The sequence below is a fragment of the Phyllostomus discolor genome, chromosome 6 (genome assembly GCF_004126475.2).
Source record: "Phyllostomus discolor isolate MPI-MPIP mPhyDis1 chromosome 6, mPhyDis1.pri.v3, whole genome shotgun sequence".
Lineage (NCBI taxonomy): Eukaryota > Metazoa > Chordata > Mammalia > Chiroptera > Phyllostomidae > Phyllostomus > Phyllostomus discolor.
Window position 1 is genome coordinate 92190330 of NC_040908.2, and position 20365 is coordinate 92210694.

General features: G+C 33.7%; 1 protein-coding gene across 7 annotated transcripts in view; it reads right to left on the bottom strand.

Annotated features, from left to right (window-relative positions):
* Nucleotides 1-20365, bottom strand: part of GRIA4 (glutamate ionotropic receptor AMPA type subunit 4) — a 381468-nt gene that overhangs the window by 43156 nt on the left and 317947 nt on the right. For 6 of the 7 annotated variants that reach the window (XM_028516861.2, XM_028516860.2, XM_028516859.2 and 3 more), the window contains exons 11-13: nucleotides 12398-12604; nucleotides 4626-4996; nucleotides 2450-2648 (exon numbers count right to left, since the gene is read on the bottom strand). In XM_028516861.2, the coding sequence (XP_028372662.1) occupies nucleotides 2450-2648; nucleotides 4626-4996; nucleotides 12398-12604 (777 nt within the window). Of the gene's footprint in view, nucleotides 1-2449; nucleotides 2649-4625; nucleotides 4997-12397; nucleotides 12605-17914; nucleotides 19133-20365 lie in introns of those variants that run through there. The other variant, XM_028516862.2, reaches the window with a different exon arrangement.

The following is a 20365-nucleotide window of genomic DNA, read 5'->3' on the forward strand; positions in this document are numbered from 1 at the left end:
GACAAATGGTTTATTTAAACCAGGTCATCATCTATGGGAAAGGGAGGACACAGGGACAAAATGAATGAGATTTTTATCAGCGCTCAAATTTATACATTCCGAAAGTGTGCTGCAAGGGAAAATAATTCTCTTGTCCTATTAAGGTTCAGACTGTGATGCAACAATAAATACTTATTCATAGAAAACTCTTTTAGTTCAAAAAGTGAACTTGGGTGGGAAAGAAAGGTCGCAGGGCTGGTGAGTGTGCAGCTTATATGAAAATATAAGCTGTGTAAATCCAGGGAGCAAGTATCCTTATTCTTCTATTTCTTATCAATATATTCTGTTACTTCGCTTACCAGGTTTTAGAACTTAAGCAGTTTTTTTAAAGCTCTATAAAAACTAGAAATAAATATTTTCATTGTGCTTGATGCCAAAGAGTTTTACAGTGAGTTTTTAAAAAATGCTTTCAAGGAATCAATGTTTTTGAAGTGCTTTCAAGACAGAATGGTGAATCTGCAAATAAATGTTTTGTTTACTTGAATATCAGCCATCACTTTTTCAGTAAAATGACAGTTATAGGCAAACTTGTATTCTGCTTTGGTGAGTATAGATTATGGTTTCTAGGCAAATTTACTAAATTTTACCTACCTATTTTTGGTGGATGCAGTTATCAACTTACAGATTTCCAGCATGGTACTGAGATTATGCTAAAATGTGTTAGAACAGCTTGTTTCCAGTATTAAGCTTTATAGAACGGGATGCACTCAATAAGTTAAACCATTTTGCACAATTACATCTATTCACAGAATATTGCTAATAAAATTTATAGTCATGACCATTATTTACAGTTTTAGAAAAGTCTACAACTGATTTGTAATTAACTTATAAATTTTATGTTATCTCTACCAGCCGCACTCACACTGTTGACAAGGACGCTGCTCACCGTCTGGAGTCTTTTCAGAACAATGCTCGGTGATAGTTTCGACTGAGCTTTTGAATGATTTGTTTTCAGATTTATGGAAACATAAATGTAAACATATGTAAATTTTATGTAAACATTATCTGTAATATGTAAGGATATTATAATCAAGTCATTTTTTAAAAGAGAATTACCTTACCGAAATTTTAGTACGCAAAAGTTAAGGCTTGGTTAAGGAGTGGAACATTTTGTTGCATTTAATTCCGAAGATGAGTGAGAAAAAATGATAAATATATGCATTTAAAATGAAAGTGTAATCTCTCAAGTACTGCATATAAACATGAAACTTTCTTTAAAGGGGTATCATTTTTCCACAGAAGCTTAGGAAAATATATCTTGTCTTCTTCAAGCAATTGAAAGTAACACAAAATGTTTTCATTATTATCTGGTTAAAGTTTGTAAAAATATTACTCTGACTCTTTTTAAAATTTTTAGTACTGAAGTCACAAAATGAATTCTGATCTCTGATCAGACATTACCAAGTGTGTATCTCTGGATTTACATAGAGCTAGAATAATAGAGATTATTGATTAAAAAATTCATCCTCATAATTAAACAAGCAACTATATAAATAAAAGCAAAAACAAAATACCTACCATCCCAATGGCAAGCCAAAGGGATCATATCCATATGTAAAGTGCAATTACTTCAATTTGAACAATTTTATCTGCCAAAGTACAGAAATAAGCACAAAATTCCATACAGTGTCTTACACAGGTGTCCAGAACTTACTAGTTTTTGCCTCTATTATCTTGTGAGAATGCACATATATTGCTTTGAAATTCACCAGGCTGGTGTGGCTCAGTGGATTGAGTGCTGGCCTGCCAACCAAAGGGTCGCTGGGTTTGATACCCAGTCAGGGCACATGTTTGGGTTCCAGGCCAGGTCCCCAGTAGGGGGCACATGAGAGGCAATCACACATTGATGTCTCTCCCTCCTTTTCTACCTCCCTTCCCTTCTCTCTAAAAATGAATAAATAAAATCTTTTAAAAATTAAAAAAAGGAAATTCATTGTTACAAAGAGATTATAGAATTACATACTTCATATAGGGAGGATAACCTCCAATTAAGGTTTTGGACTTCATATATAGGAAGTTAAATGTAGTCTTTTTAAAAAAGCCTTGCTTTTATTTTTAGGCCCTTAGCCCCAAAGCACACATAAATGTACAAATTTGCCAGATGCAGTATCACAGCATTACCAGCAGTGGAATCTTTTTGTTAGATAGATTATCTTATAAAGTTGTTTTGATTACCTTTTTGTTGCTATTCTTCCTTAGGGAGGGCCCCTCTTGCAATGAGAATGAATCAATTGGTTTTTGAAAATTAAAGTGATCATAAAATCCACGTAGAAGTATTAGTATTAAACATAGCAATTACCACTGTGTATGCAAAAGCTATAATGGCTAGAGCCCATCATATAATTGTTGGCAAAATTGCCTGAATTTCGAAATTATGAACACTTCATTGTTAGTTTTTTCCTTAACTTACTCTGAAGAATTCTTTTGTTGACCCTGAATCCAATGTTCCATAGGCAATTTCTGTTTGTTTGGCCAGGTCTTCTGCACTTTCTATGGGGGAGACCATTCGCTCCACCGTCAGGAAAGCAGCGAGGTTAGCGGTGTAAGATGAGATAATGATGAGCGTAAAGAACCACCAAACACCTCCAACAATTCGACCTGAGAGGGATCTAAACATGGATAAGATAATGCACATTTTCCTTTCTCTAATGACATAGAGAAAGAAAAAATACCATCAGTTCACCACATATGCTTAAAAATAGCATTTGCGATATTTTATTTCCTGATAATTTAATCAACAATGGTTCTAGTATTTCTGTATATGTTGATGTTGCTTATGCTACATTAAATGTTTAAATGCCACTGAAAATATGAAAACCTTTTACTTTTTATTGTTTAATTGGCAGAAATGTGAAACTCAATACCTTTCCTTTAGGTACAGAAGACAAATACTCACTTAAAGTCCTACCTTATTAACATTTTAGCATGTCTGATATTAGAATGAAGCCTACAGTTGAGATGAAACACAGTATTATGGCTTAATTGGTAGCAGTTTTTCTCTTGGTGGTACATAAAATAGCAATATGTCTTAGAAGTGGGTGAGGTCTTAGATTTGATACAATCTGGTAGATGCCTTTCTGCTTTTATCTTAAGTCAAAGCTCTGCCAGGATGGATGGGACACACGCCAAGGTGGGGCTAGACCAGATGAGGATCTAGGGTTATTCTCAAAGTAATTGGCCTTGCAGGTTTGTTGATAACCCATTTCTTATGGGAGTGAAAGATGTCCTAAAGAATCTTTACATACTGCTATAAAAATGTTTTCTCTGTTACTGCCTACATGAGACCAAAGTTTGTGTCTTGTTAATATGTAGCAACAACATTAAAAGCCAATGCTAAATCTCAAAAAACAAAGTTTTCTTCTGACCCTTTCTCTGGCTATCAGGGATGTGTGGGTAACTGTGAATGCAGAGAGAAAGTGAGAAAGGAATAAATGAAAAATTCAGGGCAGATTCAAAATTGCTCTCACTCATCAGGAGTATTCGGGAATTTTAAATTCCTGTGACAAATTGTATTTAAATATTTTGTTAAATGTAAGGACAAATATCATGTTTTCCATGGTATTTCTAGCTTGAAAATGCTCTCATCTTAATCAGTATGAGGTAAGTGGCACCTTTGTTTTAACTTAGTATTTCCTTAATTCTGGCTTTAAAAACCATTACTCAATTTCCTTTGATTTTTTTTCCAATTGATTAACTGCGAATTATTGATTTGTTTCCATGTTGGAGTTTAAGCACATTTATAGTTTTCCTGGGTCTTAAGGAACACAAACTGTACTGTGGCTAAATTGTCTTTTTATGAGAATCTATACATTTCTTTAAAAAAAAAACATATATTTGCAACGTTAGTAAAGGTCACTATTTAGATTTAATACTCAGTTCTCCTCTCTTCATCTTTTTCTATGGACAAAATTGATATGTTTTTCTGCAATAGGAAATTGGCTGTATTTTTGGCGACCCCCCAAAAAGATGTCTTAGTGGCACCCAAAGAAAGCGAGAGATGAGTCCCCAGAGAGTGAAAGTTGTCTCTATGAGACTAATATAGTATTTACAGTGCTGACTCATTGCCTACTGCTTAGCTTGTTATGTGCTCTCATACAGAACAGTGTTTATCTGCCACCTACCAGGCAGACTCCGTTTTTAGATCATACCATGGCAGAAATCTCCCTTAAGTTACATAGAATGTTAATCAAATGTAAAATTAATTTTTAAAAATTAAGAACAGCAACAATAACAAAAACACTTGATTTTGAAAAGCTGATACAATGAACATGAATTCTGTTTTTATAATTTAGATTTTAGTTTCCATCTGCAAAACCATTGAAGAAAATATTAACACTAAGTAATTTTTTAGAGTTCTGATGAGTTGCTTATGTTAATTTTCCATTGGGATGTATCCATATTTTATCCTAAGTTTGAATATTTGGCTATGAATATACTTAGATTAATTTGAGAACTGCAAGTTTTTTTCTGTGTTTCAAGTAATGCTCTGCCTGGGTTGTGCAGGGGGAGGGGGCAGGAACATGTAGAAAGATGTCCTGCATAACACAGAGTTACTGAGGAATTGGTGAAGAACTGTTGAAACTAACCTGGGTGAAATGTCACATCCTTGCTGCATAAAAGCACCCAGGGAAAACCAGAGGCTGTTAAAGATGCCAAACTCGTTGGGAGGTTGGTCGCTTGGTCCTTCCTTTCCATCCTCTGGCTCTTCTGTGTGCCACTCATATGGACTAAACCTACTAACTAGGAACAAGACCACGCTGACACCAATGTAGGCAAAGACTATGCACATCCAGATCTCATAGGCCAGAGGATCCAAGAAGGAAAACACTCCTGGTTTAGATTTCTGAGGCTTTTTGATCATAATAGATATGCCCAAACTCATGAAGGGCTTAGAGAAGTCAATGACCTCCTCTCGGACCAAAGTGATTGTCAGAGGGGCAATAGCAATCTCTGCTTTCTATAAGAGAAAAGACACATGAAAACACATAAGTTAATGGATGTCATCAAGCAATTAGCACTGGACTGAACCACTCAAAGCTAACCAGTTACAATCAATTCTACAATTTCTTTCCTGAATGCCAACAATGAGTAAGGCCAGTGATAGATACAAAGACAATCAGTTGACTTGTTTTTGTGAGGTAGTATATCACTTAAATTGAACAAATTATTTATATTGGTCCTAGTACTTAGATAAGAAAAAGAGAAATGGAGAAACAGTAGACATAGGCTAAAATAACTTCAACTTAAATTACTGTATTAGTCTTTAAGGATCTAGGACAGCAGGAGGAAGAGACTTAAAAGCTTTTCCATATGGCTGAATTTTTGTATTTCTTGGCCAGGAATGACATGTTGCCATCTTTCCTGATTCATTTGAAATGCTGCCACTGATTCAGTACTTGGCCATCCCTCAACACTGCATTGCAAATTTCAAACAGTCCTTTCTTTTTTATTCCTTTCCAGCTATGAGAAAAGTTATAATAAAATCTGTTTTGTAGGCTAGAAAAAAAACTGTTTGATAACATTTTCCAATTAAGTGCACACACAAAAATCTGGAAATTGGTATTTGTTTCTTCCCATTCACATACTTTGATTTTTCACTTTTAGCTTCTAAAAAAGGTATTGGAAAGCAGTGGATTCAATTCTCCGTATTACGATCATAACATACCAGCTTCCACTTTTGTTTTGTAATTTTAGCTATTTGTATGGGTCTGTTTCCATATCTCTAAAATGAGAACACTTTCTTTTACCTCATTGTGTTATTGTGATTGTCTATTTAAAAGCCTTAATAAAATAACAATGAGCATTTATTGAGGGACACTAATGTGTCTGACACTAATCTAAATATTTTAAATACATTCCCATTTAATCCTCATAACAATTTTTTTATAGACATTAATCTAAATCTTTTAAATACTGTATTTTGCTATGTATAATGTGCACTTTTTGCCCAAATTTTTGAAGGAAAAATAAGGATGCACATTATACATGTGTAGTACTCATTTCCATATCTATATAAATGTTTTTAATTCTTTTACTTATGCTTATGTGTTAAAGTGTTACTCTAGAAAGCAATAATGATAACTGCATGCAAAATAATACCTTGCAATATGATAATTGGTTTTGTTTCTGAATATAAACAAAAAAGTAAATTAAAAAATTAAAACAAAAGATTTTTTTTTTCCTGAAAGTTTGGGCCAAACACATGGGTGCACATTACACATGGGAGTGTATTGTGTGTGGCAAAATAGGGTAGCATGCCTCCAAGTGGGAGTAAACCTCATGATTTAACCTCATAACAATCTTGTGTTTCTCATTGTTTCTTATTTGCTGAAACTGAGACTCAAGTGAGTTTTACACATTATGACTATGATGCGATTTAACCTTGTGCTTCTTCGATTAAATCACACTATCTCTAAAATCAAATGAAATGAAGTGTGGTGAAAAAAAAACTGTAAGCTGTTACATGATCAAAAATGAAAAAAAAAAGGTTGGAAAGTATTTGCCATTAAAATGGAATCTGAAATATATCCAGACATACATGTTCTTACATAGAGGTTGCCTCTCACACTCACGCCTGCATATCCTCAGGCCCCTGGTTCCATGAGATGGCAGCAGTTTGATGAAAGGGTGGCTGGACGGTTAGTCGGGCCATTGTGCTGTCTGGCCAATGGCACTCGGGCCATTGTTCTGTCTACAGGGTGACTGGAATTAACTGTGCATGCCTCCAAGTGGGAGTAAACCTAGTTCACATCATAAACGCCCACAAGTGTAAAAGCCAGAATCACTCCTGGGAGGTTGTTAAATATTTTCCCAATAGCTGTTTTACATAAGTGATTTATGAACTAGATACAGAAACATTAGTATATAAACACAGAACTAGAAAGTTAAGGAAAGTTATTTCCATTCCCCTCTCCTACTATTATTTTTGTATTAATATGCCCTCCTAGACATTGTTTATAAATAATATTTTTCTTATTTTAAAATGGGACAATACAGAACAATATATTTTATAATTATTTTTCTCCTTTTAAAAGAATATGATAAACTTATTTTCATTTCAAAATACATGTTAAATTAGTTTTAATGATTGCGAATATGTGAAAGTATCATAATTTGCTCAATTTATTATTTCGGAGGAATTTGTATTGTTTCCAGTGTTATACAATTTACAACATGAATGATGTGAACATCTTTGAAGACAAATCCTTGCACATCTCTTAATTATTTAAGATAAATTTCTAGAAATCGGATTGCTAGTCTAAATGGTAACAATCTTTTTCTAAAAGAAATTTTCTTTTTTAATAAAGATTTTGTTTCCTTGTTTGTTTGTTTGTTTTTAGAGAGAAGGGAAGTGAGAGAGAAAGAGAAATGTAGATGTGTGGTTGCCTCTCCCACACCTGCTACTGGGGACCTGGTTTGAAACCTAGGGATGTGTCCTGAATGAGAATCGAACCAGTGACCTTTTGATTTTCAGGCCAGCACTCAGTCCACTGAGCCACACTAGCCAGGGTGTTAACAATCTTTTTAATACTCATAATATGTTTGTCCAACTTTTCTGGAAAGGTTGTGCAAAATTTCTACTTTCACCAGCACTGTGTGAATGCACCTGCAGCTTTAAATCTTGGACACCCCCAGTCTACCTTTATTCTCATTTATCTCCACCAGTTTGCTACATACAAATTAGATCGCATTGTACCAACTAAAATTTGTTTTTATTAAACAAATAGCCACTTTTGCTTTTTTAAAATGTATTACCTGTCATAATCTGCCTCTTCATCACATACAGGGTATTGATTTTCTTACTAATTTGTAAGTGCTTTTAAAACTTTTCAAAATCTTCTCTTATTTTCCATGTATGTTACAAATATTTTCCCTATTTATTAATTGTTTTATTTCCAAAACTTAGATCAGTAATTTTTAAGCTTTTTCATTTGATGTAAACTAATTACTAAAATTCTGTGGCACCCCCCAAAAATTTTTATATTTTTGTGCAGATATGACAAAAATAAGTATAATTTTTATTCATTCACACTGGATGGCTACTGTTGTGTTGGTTCTTGTCAGTTCTTTTTCTTTTGATAACTCTAAGGAAAAAGAGGTCAGTGCCTTTTGCCACACACCAGTGTGCTGTGGGACACCAGCTGGAAACTATTTACTTAGTTTGTTGGGAACCGCCCTGCCTGGTATCAGAAGCTGTAACCCCCACCTAGGCTAAGGCTGAGGGAACGCCCTTGGAACTGTACGCCAGCAATGAGACAAAAGCTTATCTCCCTGGCAGGAGTGCTGCTTTTGCCGCTTCATTCATAACTGAACCCCAAAGCTTGGTCAGTTAGCCAAAGATGGGTAAGATTCCCCAAGGGGGGGAATGATCTAAGACAGGCACGATCACGTGGGAGGCCCCCAAGAAAGGACTTTGGGGGCTACAGCAAAAGGGGGTGATGGACCCTCGCTCCTTGGCTTTGACATAGCCCGAGTTCTCATTGTCTGGGAGAAAATCTCTTTATCTCTTGGTTACCTTAGTTCCCTTGCTCCACCTAAGCCTGAAACTATGACAGGGTGGTGCAGCTCTGTGCTGCCAAGGGTGGATTCCCCTGGTGATCAGGCCTAAGAAAGGACATGTAGATTGCTGTGAAACCTTCTTTATTTAGAATGCTCTCAGTTGAATGAGAAGGGTCCAAGGAGGAAGTTAGTTTGTTCCTCAAAGTCTTACAGCTCTTTGACCCTGACTCAAAATAGACCCACAGAGTTCCTTGTTATCTATTGTTCCTTACTTCTTTGTAATGAGTACTGTACTTTATCTGAATTATTATGCAAAACGAGCCCAATAAAAGCAGGTTTGGAGGGTAAATCAGGGCGCTCCCCACTAGAGGGGGTGGCCATTCCGTCCCTACTTCTCCACAGAAACTAGTCTGTCTCTGTGCAAGTTTTTTCTCGAGTTTTGTCGAGCCATCCGCAGCGTTCCGTGATCACTGCTGGCCGGTGACCCATGCATCATAGTTTATGGTATTTTACTGTAATATATATGTTTTATACTTTGTTGAAATAATATAAAATTATCTTTTTGTATTTCCAGCCTTGGTTTCATGCTTAAAAAACCCTCATATGATCAATCTTGATCATATACATTTTATTTTTTGTTTTTTTAAATCACATATATTTTAGTCTAACACCTATAACTATAATTTCTCTACTACTTATTTGGTATATTGTATGATGATGTATTACAAAGTTGTTAATTTTCTTAGTGGTTGTTCAGCTGTCTCAATAGTAATAAATGAACAATGCATCTTTTTATTGATTTAAAATGTCACTTTTTACATACTACATTAATCTGTGTACTATCTATATTTTGAATTTTTTTATTTATATTATACAAGTTACCACTAATGAGGGTAAAAACATTATAAGGAAAGAAACATGGAGAGAAATAAAAGAGTCTTCAGCATAGGCCCTGGTTGGTATAGCTCAGTGGATTGAGCATGGGCTGCAAACAAAAGGGTCACTCGTTTGAGTCCCAGTTAGGGTACATGCCTAAGGTTGTAGGCCAGGTCCCCGGTGGTGGGGGGTGTGAGAGGCAACCGCACATTGATGTTTCTCTCCTATTTCTCCCTCTTCTCCCTCTCTCTAAAAATAAATAAATAAAATCTTAAAAGAAAGAGTTTCCTGCATAAAATTATATGCAAAGGAAGACAACCATTGGATTAAGGTGGTGATATTAATGTTCAATGAGGACACTTTCGAGGTCTCAAATTTGAGTTTTGAAAAAAGCCAGTGAATAGAGGAGATACATCTGGGTTTTCTCTACTAACATTGGGTGTATTTTGTGTGCCTTGTTCCATAACCCTAGTGATTCCCCAAATTAAGGTAAAATATCTCCTGCAAGAGCTTGGTAGTATTTGAATTCTTGAGGATGTCTGGAGTGAGATTCATGGACCAGCATTTTAACACATACCGCAGGTAATTCTGGTGCTTGTAGGCTTTAGTACATACTTTGAGACATATCCCCTTGGACTGAAACACACACGTCGTCTAGCAGGGACCAGGAGAAGGTCCTGGAGCAGTGCCCCCCAGATCACAGAATGGACTGAAGCAGGTGTGACAGGCAGAAAGGACCTGAGAGTGTAAGGGAGGTTCTGAGCTTCTGAGTCACTACCTGCTGGTGTGCTGTAATTGTTAGGAATAATCACAGGTAATTATTCCTAACAATTACAGTAACAAAGTTTGAAAAGAATAAAGTAAAAAAAAAGAATTCAAAGTTAGTCATTTTGTTGTCTAACAGGCTTTGTTGGGTGGAAGAGAATGGACGGGGCTTGATCCAGGGCCCTGGGAACTGGATGTCTGTGTGTGTCTCAGCCGTAAGACAGAAAAGGAACGTGGAGAGCAAATACAGACTTTGCAGGCGCCAAAATGGAAAGTAGCATGTGTCCAAAAAGTGTAAGAGACACAGAAAATGATTTTTTTAGGAAAAAGGTGGACAACTGAAATGGCAGAGATGGAGGTATTTAAATACTCTCAGATTAGCTGATGAATGAATGAATCTAAGGAGTGTTAATAACCAGTATGTTATATTCATTATATCTGAGAACTGCCTAACTTCAGATTTTGATTCATGTGACATGTACTACTGTTGAATTTTGTTTTTAATTGTGCTGCTCTCTTCATGTCACTTGTTTTCATTGTATCCCCCTAATAAAATGTGGTCAGAACCCTTCCAAAGGGGTGAGCTGGGGCCGCCCAAATGGTAGGGACACGGGAGGAGATACATGCCCGAATGCCTTAGAAAGTGACTCAGGTTAGTTTTCCTGTATATACCTAATTGCTATATACCTAATAGCAATCTAGTATTTTTAGATGAAATACTCAATAATATTTTCTGAAGGAAATAAATTACAGTAGTTCTAACAACTTGAATAATGTTCACATTTCAAATCAGCTTATTGTATCAAAAGTTAAAAATATTACCAAAGCATACAAGTTTTAGGAACCCTTTTTCTTTGGAACTTAAAGCTCAATATCAAATTCAGCATGAGCTCAGTGGTAAAATATTTCTGGATTTTTTACAGCTTCCTCTCCCCCCCTTGTTTAAAGCACCTAACTAGTCAGCAGTTCTTCCAAATAGATATAAAACTGATTACTCTTGAATGCTTAAGTTTCCTCTTGCTGTTGAGATTATAGCTGCTACACTGGACTGTGAGGAAAATGTTTATTGCTTCGTGGTCCGAAAAGCAGGTTGCAGAATCAGGAAACTATTGAATTGCCATCTGGCTTGGAAAGTACACTTCTGGCTTGGAAAGACTTCATTTATGTTCTAAACTATTCTACCTTTATTCTTTTCTGGGGAAGGATGACTTTTACATAATTCTTCATTTCAAAGGGGCCTTATGAGTATCAGTCAGACAGATTATGCTTTGAAGGTGACATTTGTGAAATATGAATTGGCTTATAGAAAATTTCAGAATATATTTCAAGTGTATGTGGCTTTTATTTACTATTACTTGATAAATAAAACTTACTATTCTACGTTGGGTTCCTGTGCTGGAAATTTCACACAACATTTGATAGCTGCTGGTTTGATTTAGATGCTTTGCTGTGGTAGCTGAAGAGATGGATCTTGTTCTGATTCAGGCAGGAATGTCTACATTGAATTTGCCATTGGCTATGAATGTGTGCACTCAACATCTAGTGAACATACAAGGTAGGGTATGGCATACTTTCATGTGAGGCCCACTGCAGAATAAATTCTGGCTTTTGTGTTTTGCTAGGTACAAAAACAATGATGGCATTGCATAAAGCTTAAGTTTACTGTGTTCAGCAAAACAGTTAAGACTCTCACATTATTGGTGAATATTTTGTAGATGCTAGTGTAGTTTAGTAACCACTTCACCAACTACTTAAAAGATATTTACCAGTAATTACAACCAACAGGAGCATAAATAACTAGCTAAAATGAGGTCCAACTTTATGCTATTGAAGGAAATCTGTGCCTACAGTTATCAATTAGCAGATTACTATTGGATTTGTTTTGTAGCTCTCCAAACAACATAACAATGGGATAGAAGAATCAAACTTAAAAGAATAATCATCACAGATACTGAAGTTAGTGTTTTTTAATAGGACATCATATTCTAAATTTTTATATCTCTTTTCTGATTTTGAAGTTATCAAGTGTTAGTCTCTCTCATTGTTTGGAATTGCATTATTATTGAAATAGAGAAACAGTTGAACATCATATATATCTCTTTGAATGAAACTGCAAATTAAAAAAAAGTAATAGATGCTTAAAAATTGATATGTGCCCAAGTTAATAAAAAGTTTCAGGTTTATGTAAGTAAATTCTTCAATAAATTGATTTGCTTACCCCGTAAACAAGTTCTCCTACCATCCCATTCCAGATTTTTGTGTCTGCATCCCTTGCTCCATATTTTCCATCAGGGACAATGGCAATTTTATACTTGATACCAATATGTTTTGCAATTTCAGATGCCAAATCTACACAGTATCCTTCATACTTGTCATTTCCTTCAAACATTTCGTGATTTTTCTTGTACATAACATATGGGGATTCCTATAATGAGAGAAGTAGAACTGTAAAGGAGAAATTATAAAACATTCAAAAATATGTAACTTTCCAGTTTTAGAATTTGACAAAAATATTCTATTTAGTATTGTATACACATTGATTTTGTGTAGCTAGAAATCAATAGTAAAATAGATGAATATATAAATATGCTTAGAAGTACATTAAATTGTTTTACACTAGACACTAGATGTGGTCTTTAAAATCATTTCCTTCAAGTAATTATTATATACCTAGTACTGTAACTGTGACAGGAAATATATCCATTAATAATCATCTGGAGAAGCATAGCTATCACCTTATGCAATAAAATCATTAGTCCCAAACTATCATGTGAAGTTAAAGACTATTTAGTAGTCAACTTCATGTAATAAAACACTTAATTGAAGGCCACCTGTCTCCATATTCTGCATCTTGTTTAGCCATAGTCAACTGTGACCTCCTTTGCAAAAAGAGCTAGATCTTTTTTTTTTTCTTTCTGGTACTTAGCAATAAGTTTTTTTTCTCAGAGCAGGCACTAGCATATTCAAAGAAGAAATAAATTAATGGCTTAAAATTGTTTATACTTATTTGGATTAAATAGGCTGGCCTAAAATTGTCAAATTGTCCAATATTTTAGATTTAATTAGGATTTTGTTCCATGAATTTTTATTCTGTTACACAATCGGTCTCCAACGGAAGCCAATACTTTTCCCTGAATTGTGACTATCGCACACATCTCGAGAGACAGTCCCATTTAGTTTTTGAAGCAAGTAAGCATGAAAATAGGATTAAGAATTAGTGTCAAAATCCATATAAAATGAAAGTTTACTGGTGGCTAATATTAACTGGACAATTTTCAGTCAAAGCACACACAAACACACACTTTCACTCCCCTAATCCAAACCGTTTGAGGGCTGTGAACTAAAAGACATGTTAGCAAAAATACATTTGATTTTATAAATGGAACCTAAAGCCACCAACTAAAAGGTAGCCCTGAGGAATATGCAATTCATTGAGAACTCCTGGTCACACCCCAGAAATTTTAGTTATTTGCAGACAAGGAATGGCCACATTTGGCCACAACATCATTGAAATCATGTTTTTATATTTTATAAAATTGCGTGATAACCTTCATTTAGTAATTTTGATATGAATCCTTTCTTTTATCCCAGGAAATCTGTAATTGTGAAGGTTTAACTTTCCCTTGGAACTCTGAGTTAGAGGGTAATTTACTTTATATAATGTGATAGTCTACACTAATTGTTTTTTGAGGAACTTTGTGAATGTGGGAACTACATAAAAATTTAATAAGAATGTAAAACACATAATATATGATATTCTCATAGAGATGCTCTAGAGAACTTTATTGTGGGCAATTGTCCAGGATTAGACTTTGTATTATTTTCTTAAATTCTGCCCTAGACTGACATGACTAAGTGACCCAGATATCTCTTACTTGTCCTCTACATTGAATTTGATGAATATTTTAACACTGGGATGTTTACTCATCTAAAATTAAGGCAACTAATTGTCTCTTCTTTAGATAGATGAAAACCATTAGTTTACAAAAAAGTCTCTAAGTATAAAGTTTTACAAATTATAAATGTGTTTATGAAAATTGGTAAATTATTGCAAAGCACTGTTAATTTCTTAGATATGCTTAGATTTCTTATATGCTATAAATATTAATAGTTAAAATGAGCTAATCTTTTAATTATTCTCTTTTTTCTTGTAATAGTTAATTAAAATATGAAAGAATATGCAGAAAAAAGCAAGAATCACCCTTTTGTAAAATGCTTAACATTTTAACTGAAATGGCTATATAGCTGTCTCCTATAACTATTCATGTAATAAAAGTAACAATTTTACAAATGAAGTATAGCTAAGGCTCACATTTGGTACTAAGGCTAGAGATCTATTTTAGAGTGTTTGGAAATATTTGAACAGTTATGAATTTTAGCCACCAAATATGTATCTATATATGTATTTGTGTGCAGAAATTTCTTTAGCTAGTATTATTATTTAATTTGCTAAATCCCATAACATTATTTTGTGAACTGTTGCTTCATTAAAAGCTATACTTTTATTATTAACTCAAACATTTATTAAGCACCTATTATGTGCTGGGCAGTTTGAGTTTGCTGGCAACTAAGGGCACAAAAGTCATTAAAATATGCCCCTTATCCTCTTATGATTAATTAAGGTTAAATTCTTTTTAGTAAGAGTGAAAGAGTGAGAGTGGTTGGGGAAAATAATAAAATAGAGTAGTGAAAATAAATAGCTCTTGCTTATTTAGTGCTTACTCTGTGTCAGGTACAATGTTAAGTTCTTTAATTGTGCTCTTTCATTTACTTTTCATGTGGACATTTGGAGATAGGCATTTCTCATTTTGCAGATAGAACTTAAGGCTCAAGGAGGTTAAGCAAATTGTTCAATTTCAAAGAACTAGCAGAAGTGGGAGTTGAACCTATATTTTGAAATATCTGAAAATATCTGAAACTGTTATTGCACCTGTCAAAATATGTGCAATTATTTGAGCATATGGTTTAACAAGAAAAGGGACAAAATTAAAGAAGTGAATTTGTTTCTTTAGAGAATGAAATTCTTTATATGAAATCTTGAGTAAACCATGTAGATAAAAACTTTCTCTACCTTCTCGTGGTGTCTGGTATACACAAGGCACTCAATAAATATAAAGATCTGATCTATCAGGACTTCCTAAAGAGGAATATCATACCAAAGTAATAATATTAGTACTTGGATTCAGGTCTTCAAAAAGAAAGTAAACATTAACAAATGCTAGGTCACCTCTTCAGAAACAGACATATGTATACATAAATTTAAAAAGCATTTAGTGTCTTTTTTTTTTCAATTTCCTTTTGACACCAGGGGACTGTCTTGTATTTGTTTTCCTGCCAAACAAACTAACAAAGGCTAGAAGAGCCTTCAGTTTACTAAAGATGCTAATTAGAAATTTAGCTGTTTGCACAACAGGGGGTCTTCATGCTTACTGAGATTCAGGTGAGTGGTGTATGCAGCACAAGAGGAATAAGGGGAACTTACACTTGGAGGTGGAAGAACAAAGGGAGGGAAAGGCTCAGTTTTCCTCACCCAAAAGCTCTCATGATTGCTCAGCTCTACCCAATTCCTTTGAGTGGGTCTCAGTTTCCTTTTCCAAATGAGTAGCAAATCCCAACACCCTCCCAACCTCCTCTTGCCCCAGCTCCAATCTGACAACTTATCCACAAGTAGCCTTTCAAATACTGCATACTTGGGGAAATTTAATACAGAATTTTGGGGCTAGTATGGGTAAGAAAAATACCAAATCTTTTCAATATAATAAAAAAAATTAGTTCTAGCTAATCATTATGGGGATTTGTGGAACATCTTTGATAAGCAGCAGCCTTATGGAGTCTCAGGTGTTCAGTTGTGACTAAAAATAGAATGATCACAGAAGTGGAACATAACCTCTTACTTTTAAGAGTATAACCTGCCATCTTTATTATCAACTACTGTGACCTGTTGGACAATAATGCCTTAGAAGTTATTTTAAATGCATTACTTCTTAGTAATTATGAGTTTATTACTACAATTTCCAGAATAGAAGATTGTCTACATTTGCTCTGCTATTTAAGAAAAAAAAATCTGTCTAAAGATGTTATGTTGGGGCTTGCTTAAGGAAATGTTGGTGTAAATGAATTAAAATGAATTTTAATTGATGAAGTATCCTTTTCCTACTGAGAAAATGTTTCTTGGATTATCTGCACTTAACAAAAGTGAAACTGTTGAAATAGATACTTATTGAAAATCTTTAAATTTTCTAAACATCACAAATATTATCATTAGAATTATAATTGATAACAATTAATGAAATCAATAGTGTCAACTGAAATTATTTGCTATGTGGCTATTTGTTTTTCTACAAAGAATCTTAGAAGATGTAGAAGATTTATCCCATGGGTAAAATTTTAAAAGTGAAAATTAGAAGATTATTATTAAATTCAGGAATAAATGAATACATTTAATGGCTGCATCATTTTAAGTTTATTTAAAATAACATTTAAAAACTAATTGAATTATAATCCTTTCAGAGGCATGTATATGTATGGGGGATATTAATATTTGGCACACAAAAGAAATGCGTCTATTTTCTACATATATAGGGTAGGCAAAAGTAGGTTTACAGTTGTTCATATGGAAAATAATACAATACTTAATAAATAATAATACAAGAATATAAACTCTGTGTTTCATGTACTCATAATTATAAAACTATTTTTGCCCACCATTTATATACATAAACATATTTATATATGTATGCATATGTAGATTGTTGCATGTGCACAGGTATCTGTGTATAGTACATCTACAAAATTGTACATAGAGAAGATAAAATATCAAACATCTCGTAAAGTATGAAAAGTAACCTCTAGAAGGATCAAGTGTGATAAATAAAATGGCTTTTAGATTTGTAAAATAATTCTGATACTGTAGTGAATACATTTGGATTTATGGAAAATTGCCCTAAAAGATTGTTATATTTAGAAGGTGATAAGAAATGCTTTCTAGTTGAATAATGTATCATAAGCATCATTTAACTTGAGGAGTAAAGATTTGGGGAAAAATGGGTTTGGCTGAAATATCATTGCATCATGTTTCCTTTTCCAGAGAGTTCAGCAGGCGAGGAAAACAGTGAGATTACGGAGCAAAACACCGTCTCTTTCCCTCAAGGTCTACTGTGAACTGCCTTTTCCTCAGTTGCTGCCCTTGTCCAAACCGCATGACACATATTTGGCTTCCTTAGGTGGTCTGTAGAAATTATTGTTTTGGATGTAAAAAGTTAAATCAGTATGGCAACATTCTCATTAGTTTTACAGATTTTATAAAAATTTTAGTCACTAACACTTAAAGTAAAAAACCCATTAGCCTCCAAATTCAAGACCTGAGACCTTTCAACATTGTAGTTATGATTCTTATTTGATGTTATTATCAATTTTACTTTTTTGTTTAGATTTAGTTAAGTTAAATTCAGTATGACTATATTCAGGTAGACTAAATTAGACATTAAAATGAAGGTCACATTATACATGTACACAATGTTATAAAAATGAATTTCAACAATGCAAAACACTAAGGCCACATTTTATTGGAAAATTAGATGTAACATATTTTTTTATGTCTTTTGTTTGCTTTCTCTCATTAAAATGTTTTCTTGAATGTGGGATTTTTGTCTTTTTTGTTTTCTTACATATCCCTAGACTTCTAACTAAGCCTAGGACATAGCAGACGCTTAATAAATATTTATGAATGAATGAATAAATTTATCAATCAATTTTATTTAACAATAGCATATATCATTACAGTGTAGCAACATATAAATAAAAACATACACAAAGGAAAGACAAATGGGTGAACAGCAATGCCATATCAATTCAATCAAAATGAATGATTTCCAGTGCCACAACACTCTCAGCCTTTTTTTGTGTCTAGGTGTCTACCTTGTATGTACTATGTGTCTAACCAAATCCATCTGTATTGGGAGTTTTCAATTGAATCTGGGGGATTATTACATGCAGATGCCTATATTTCATTCATCTATAAGGAGCCATATTTTTTTCAAAATGAGGTGGTAAAGATGTCCCAGGTCCCAGGCTATCATTTTCAATAAAAGCAAATACAAGAAAAACTTACAGGGAAAGGATTCGGGTATAAATTTTTTTGAATTACTGAACAACTATGCAGATGCAAAGACCAGGGGTATTATGTGTATGAAGATTACATTTTTATACAAAAGACAGATACTGGTGTTGCACTATTCTGATGGCAAAAATATAGATAATATCACTGTCAAACAACGGTAACTTTACAGATTATTCTGTATATATATATATATAGGAACCAGTTGGATTTTTAAATCAATTTTCCTTAGTTTTTGATAGCATGCTTCCAAAAACTAGCCATGCTTTCAAAATTAATTCAATATTTTTGTTTTAAGAATTATATCTCTGGCCCCTTTCTTAACAGGGATAGAAAGGAGATTCTCTACAGTATACCTATAATGCACATTAAAACACTTTATTTCACAAAGAACAGGCAAAATTAAAAAAATCTTTAAAGAAAACGTTGTATATTCAGAAAACAAAACACAGATTCATAGATATTTACTTTTAGAAATGTACTTGGAATTAGGACTGATATAATTCCATTATTTATACACAAAGACCTCATTTCAAGTTATGGGAACTGATATGTCAGAATTGCTAAGTGATTCTCTTTCAACATCTATTTATTTTCTTGGGAAAGATGAAGATTAATTCTTCTTTTGTTCTTGTTTCTCAGAAAAGTCACAGAGCTTAAAAAACATTTTTTTCCTGACAGTCCAGAGTTGGTCATCCCGGAAGAATCTCATATGAAAAATCAGATTAAATTTACTACACAGGAGAACAAGATTTGAGCCTTGTTAGGAATGGTCGGACCGCGTGGAACTCATTTCTTTCTTGATCAATTCCTTAAAATAGGATTCTTCATCAGAGGCTGAAAAGAGGAGGACTGTACTGAAGTATGACTTTCCATTATTGTGTCTTTTTTAGGAAAATAACTATATATATATATATACATATTGTTTTTCAAGTCCCATGCAAACATCACACAATTGAGTTGGAAGGCATATACTTTGCACTGTTGCACAGAAACTGTTGTTGGTTGGTTTCATTCTAAAATAATAAACTTCTGTTCAAGGCTGGTGATGCAACACAGATAAAGCTAATTGCAACATATAAAAACTTCTCTCTGGCATTATCATGCTTTGACATCAATGTCAACATTTTGGAAATAACATTACTAAAACTGAAATCACATAAGCTAAAATTAAATTACATAAAACATGTCCACTTTATTTAGAGTAAGGGCTCCATAAATAATTAAAATCATGTTTTGCCTAATGAGACAGTGAGATGAGGACACAGGACTTTAAATTAGATAGAAAAGGTCACCGATTGTTGATCTCCTTTGACTAGCAATGACTCTAAAGGGCATGTTTGACTTTAGAACAGAAAAATATAGATTTTCTATTATTTAAAAGGTAATTTCACTAACATCTCTTTGAAAAAGTAGCCTTAAAATTTAAAATATTTTTCATTTTATGATGTGACTGAATGAAGCAATCATATTTTTCTTAATTCCTAGAAGTCCTATAAATTATATTTTGTATTTGTTACTGGTCAATGAGAAAAATAATCGGTGCAAAGATTTTTTTGCATCAAAAATAGATATAAAACAAATTTATTTCTAAAGCATCCAGTTATATAAAACATGCTTATTAAATTCTTCACATTCATATCTCCACTATTACAACAGATAATACACATCATAACCTGATGATCAAACTACTTGGAAATTATAATTTTAAACACCAATAACTATTTTAACATTGATGTTTTAAAAATATAGTAACAATGATAATATGGTCTTTGCTACCAGATATTTTATTCTATCGGTTGTTGATCTTTTCCATGTTCATTCTTTTGTCCTTTGGAATCTTAGCATTTCACACATTTCCAACTAGAGCTTGACAGTTTCATTTTTTGACATCTGAGCATTTTTCCAGGAACAACAGTGAAGCAGGAGAGAATACAAATAAAAGTACTAAATGTACTCAAAGCTCAGGACAAACATACTTAAAGTCTCAGAGACTTTTGTGGATCAGAACACCCATGTTTCCACTGCTTTCACCCGCCCCGTTCTCCTCAGCTGGGAAACTGAAACTGC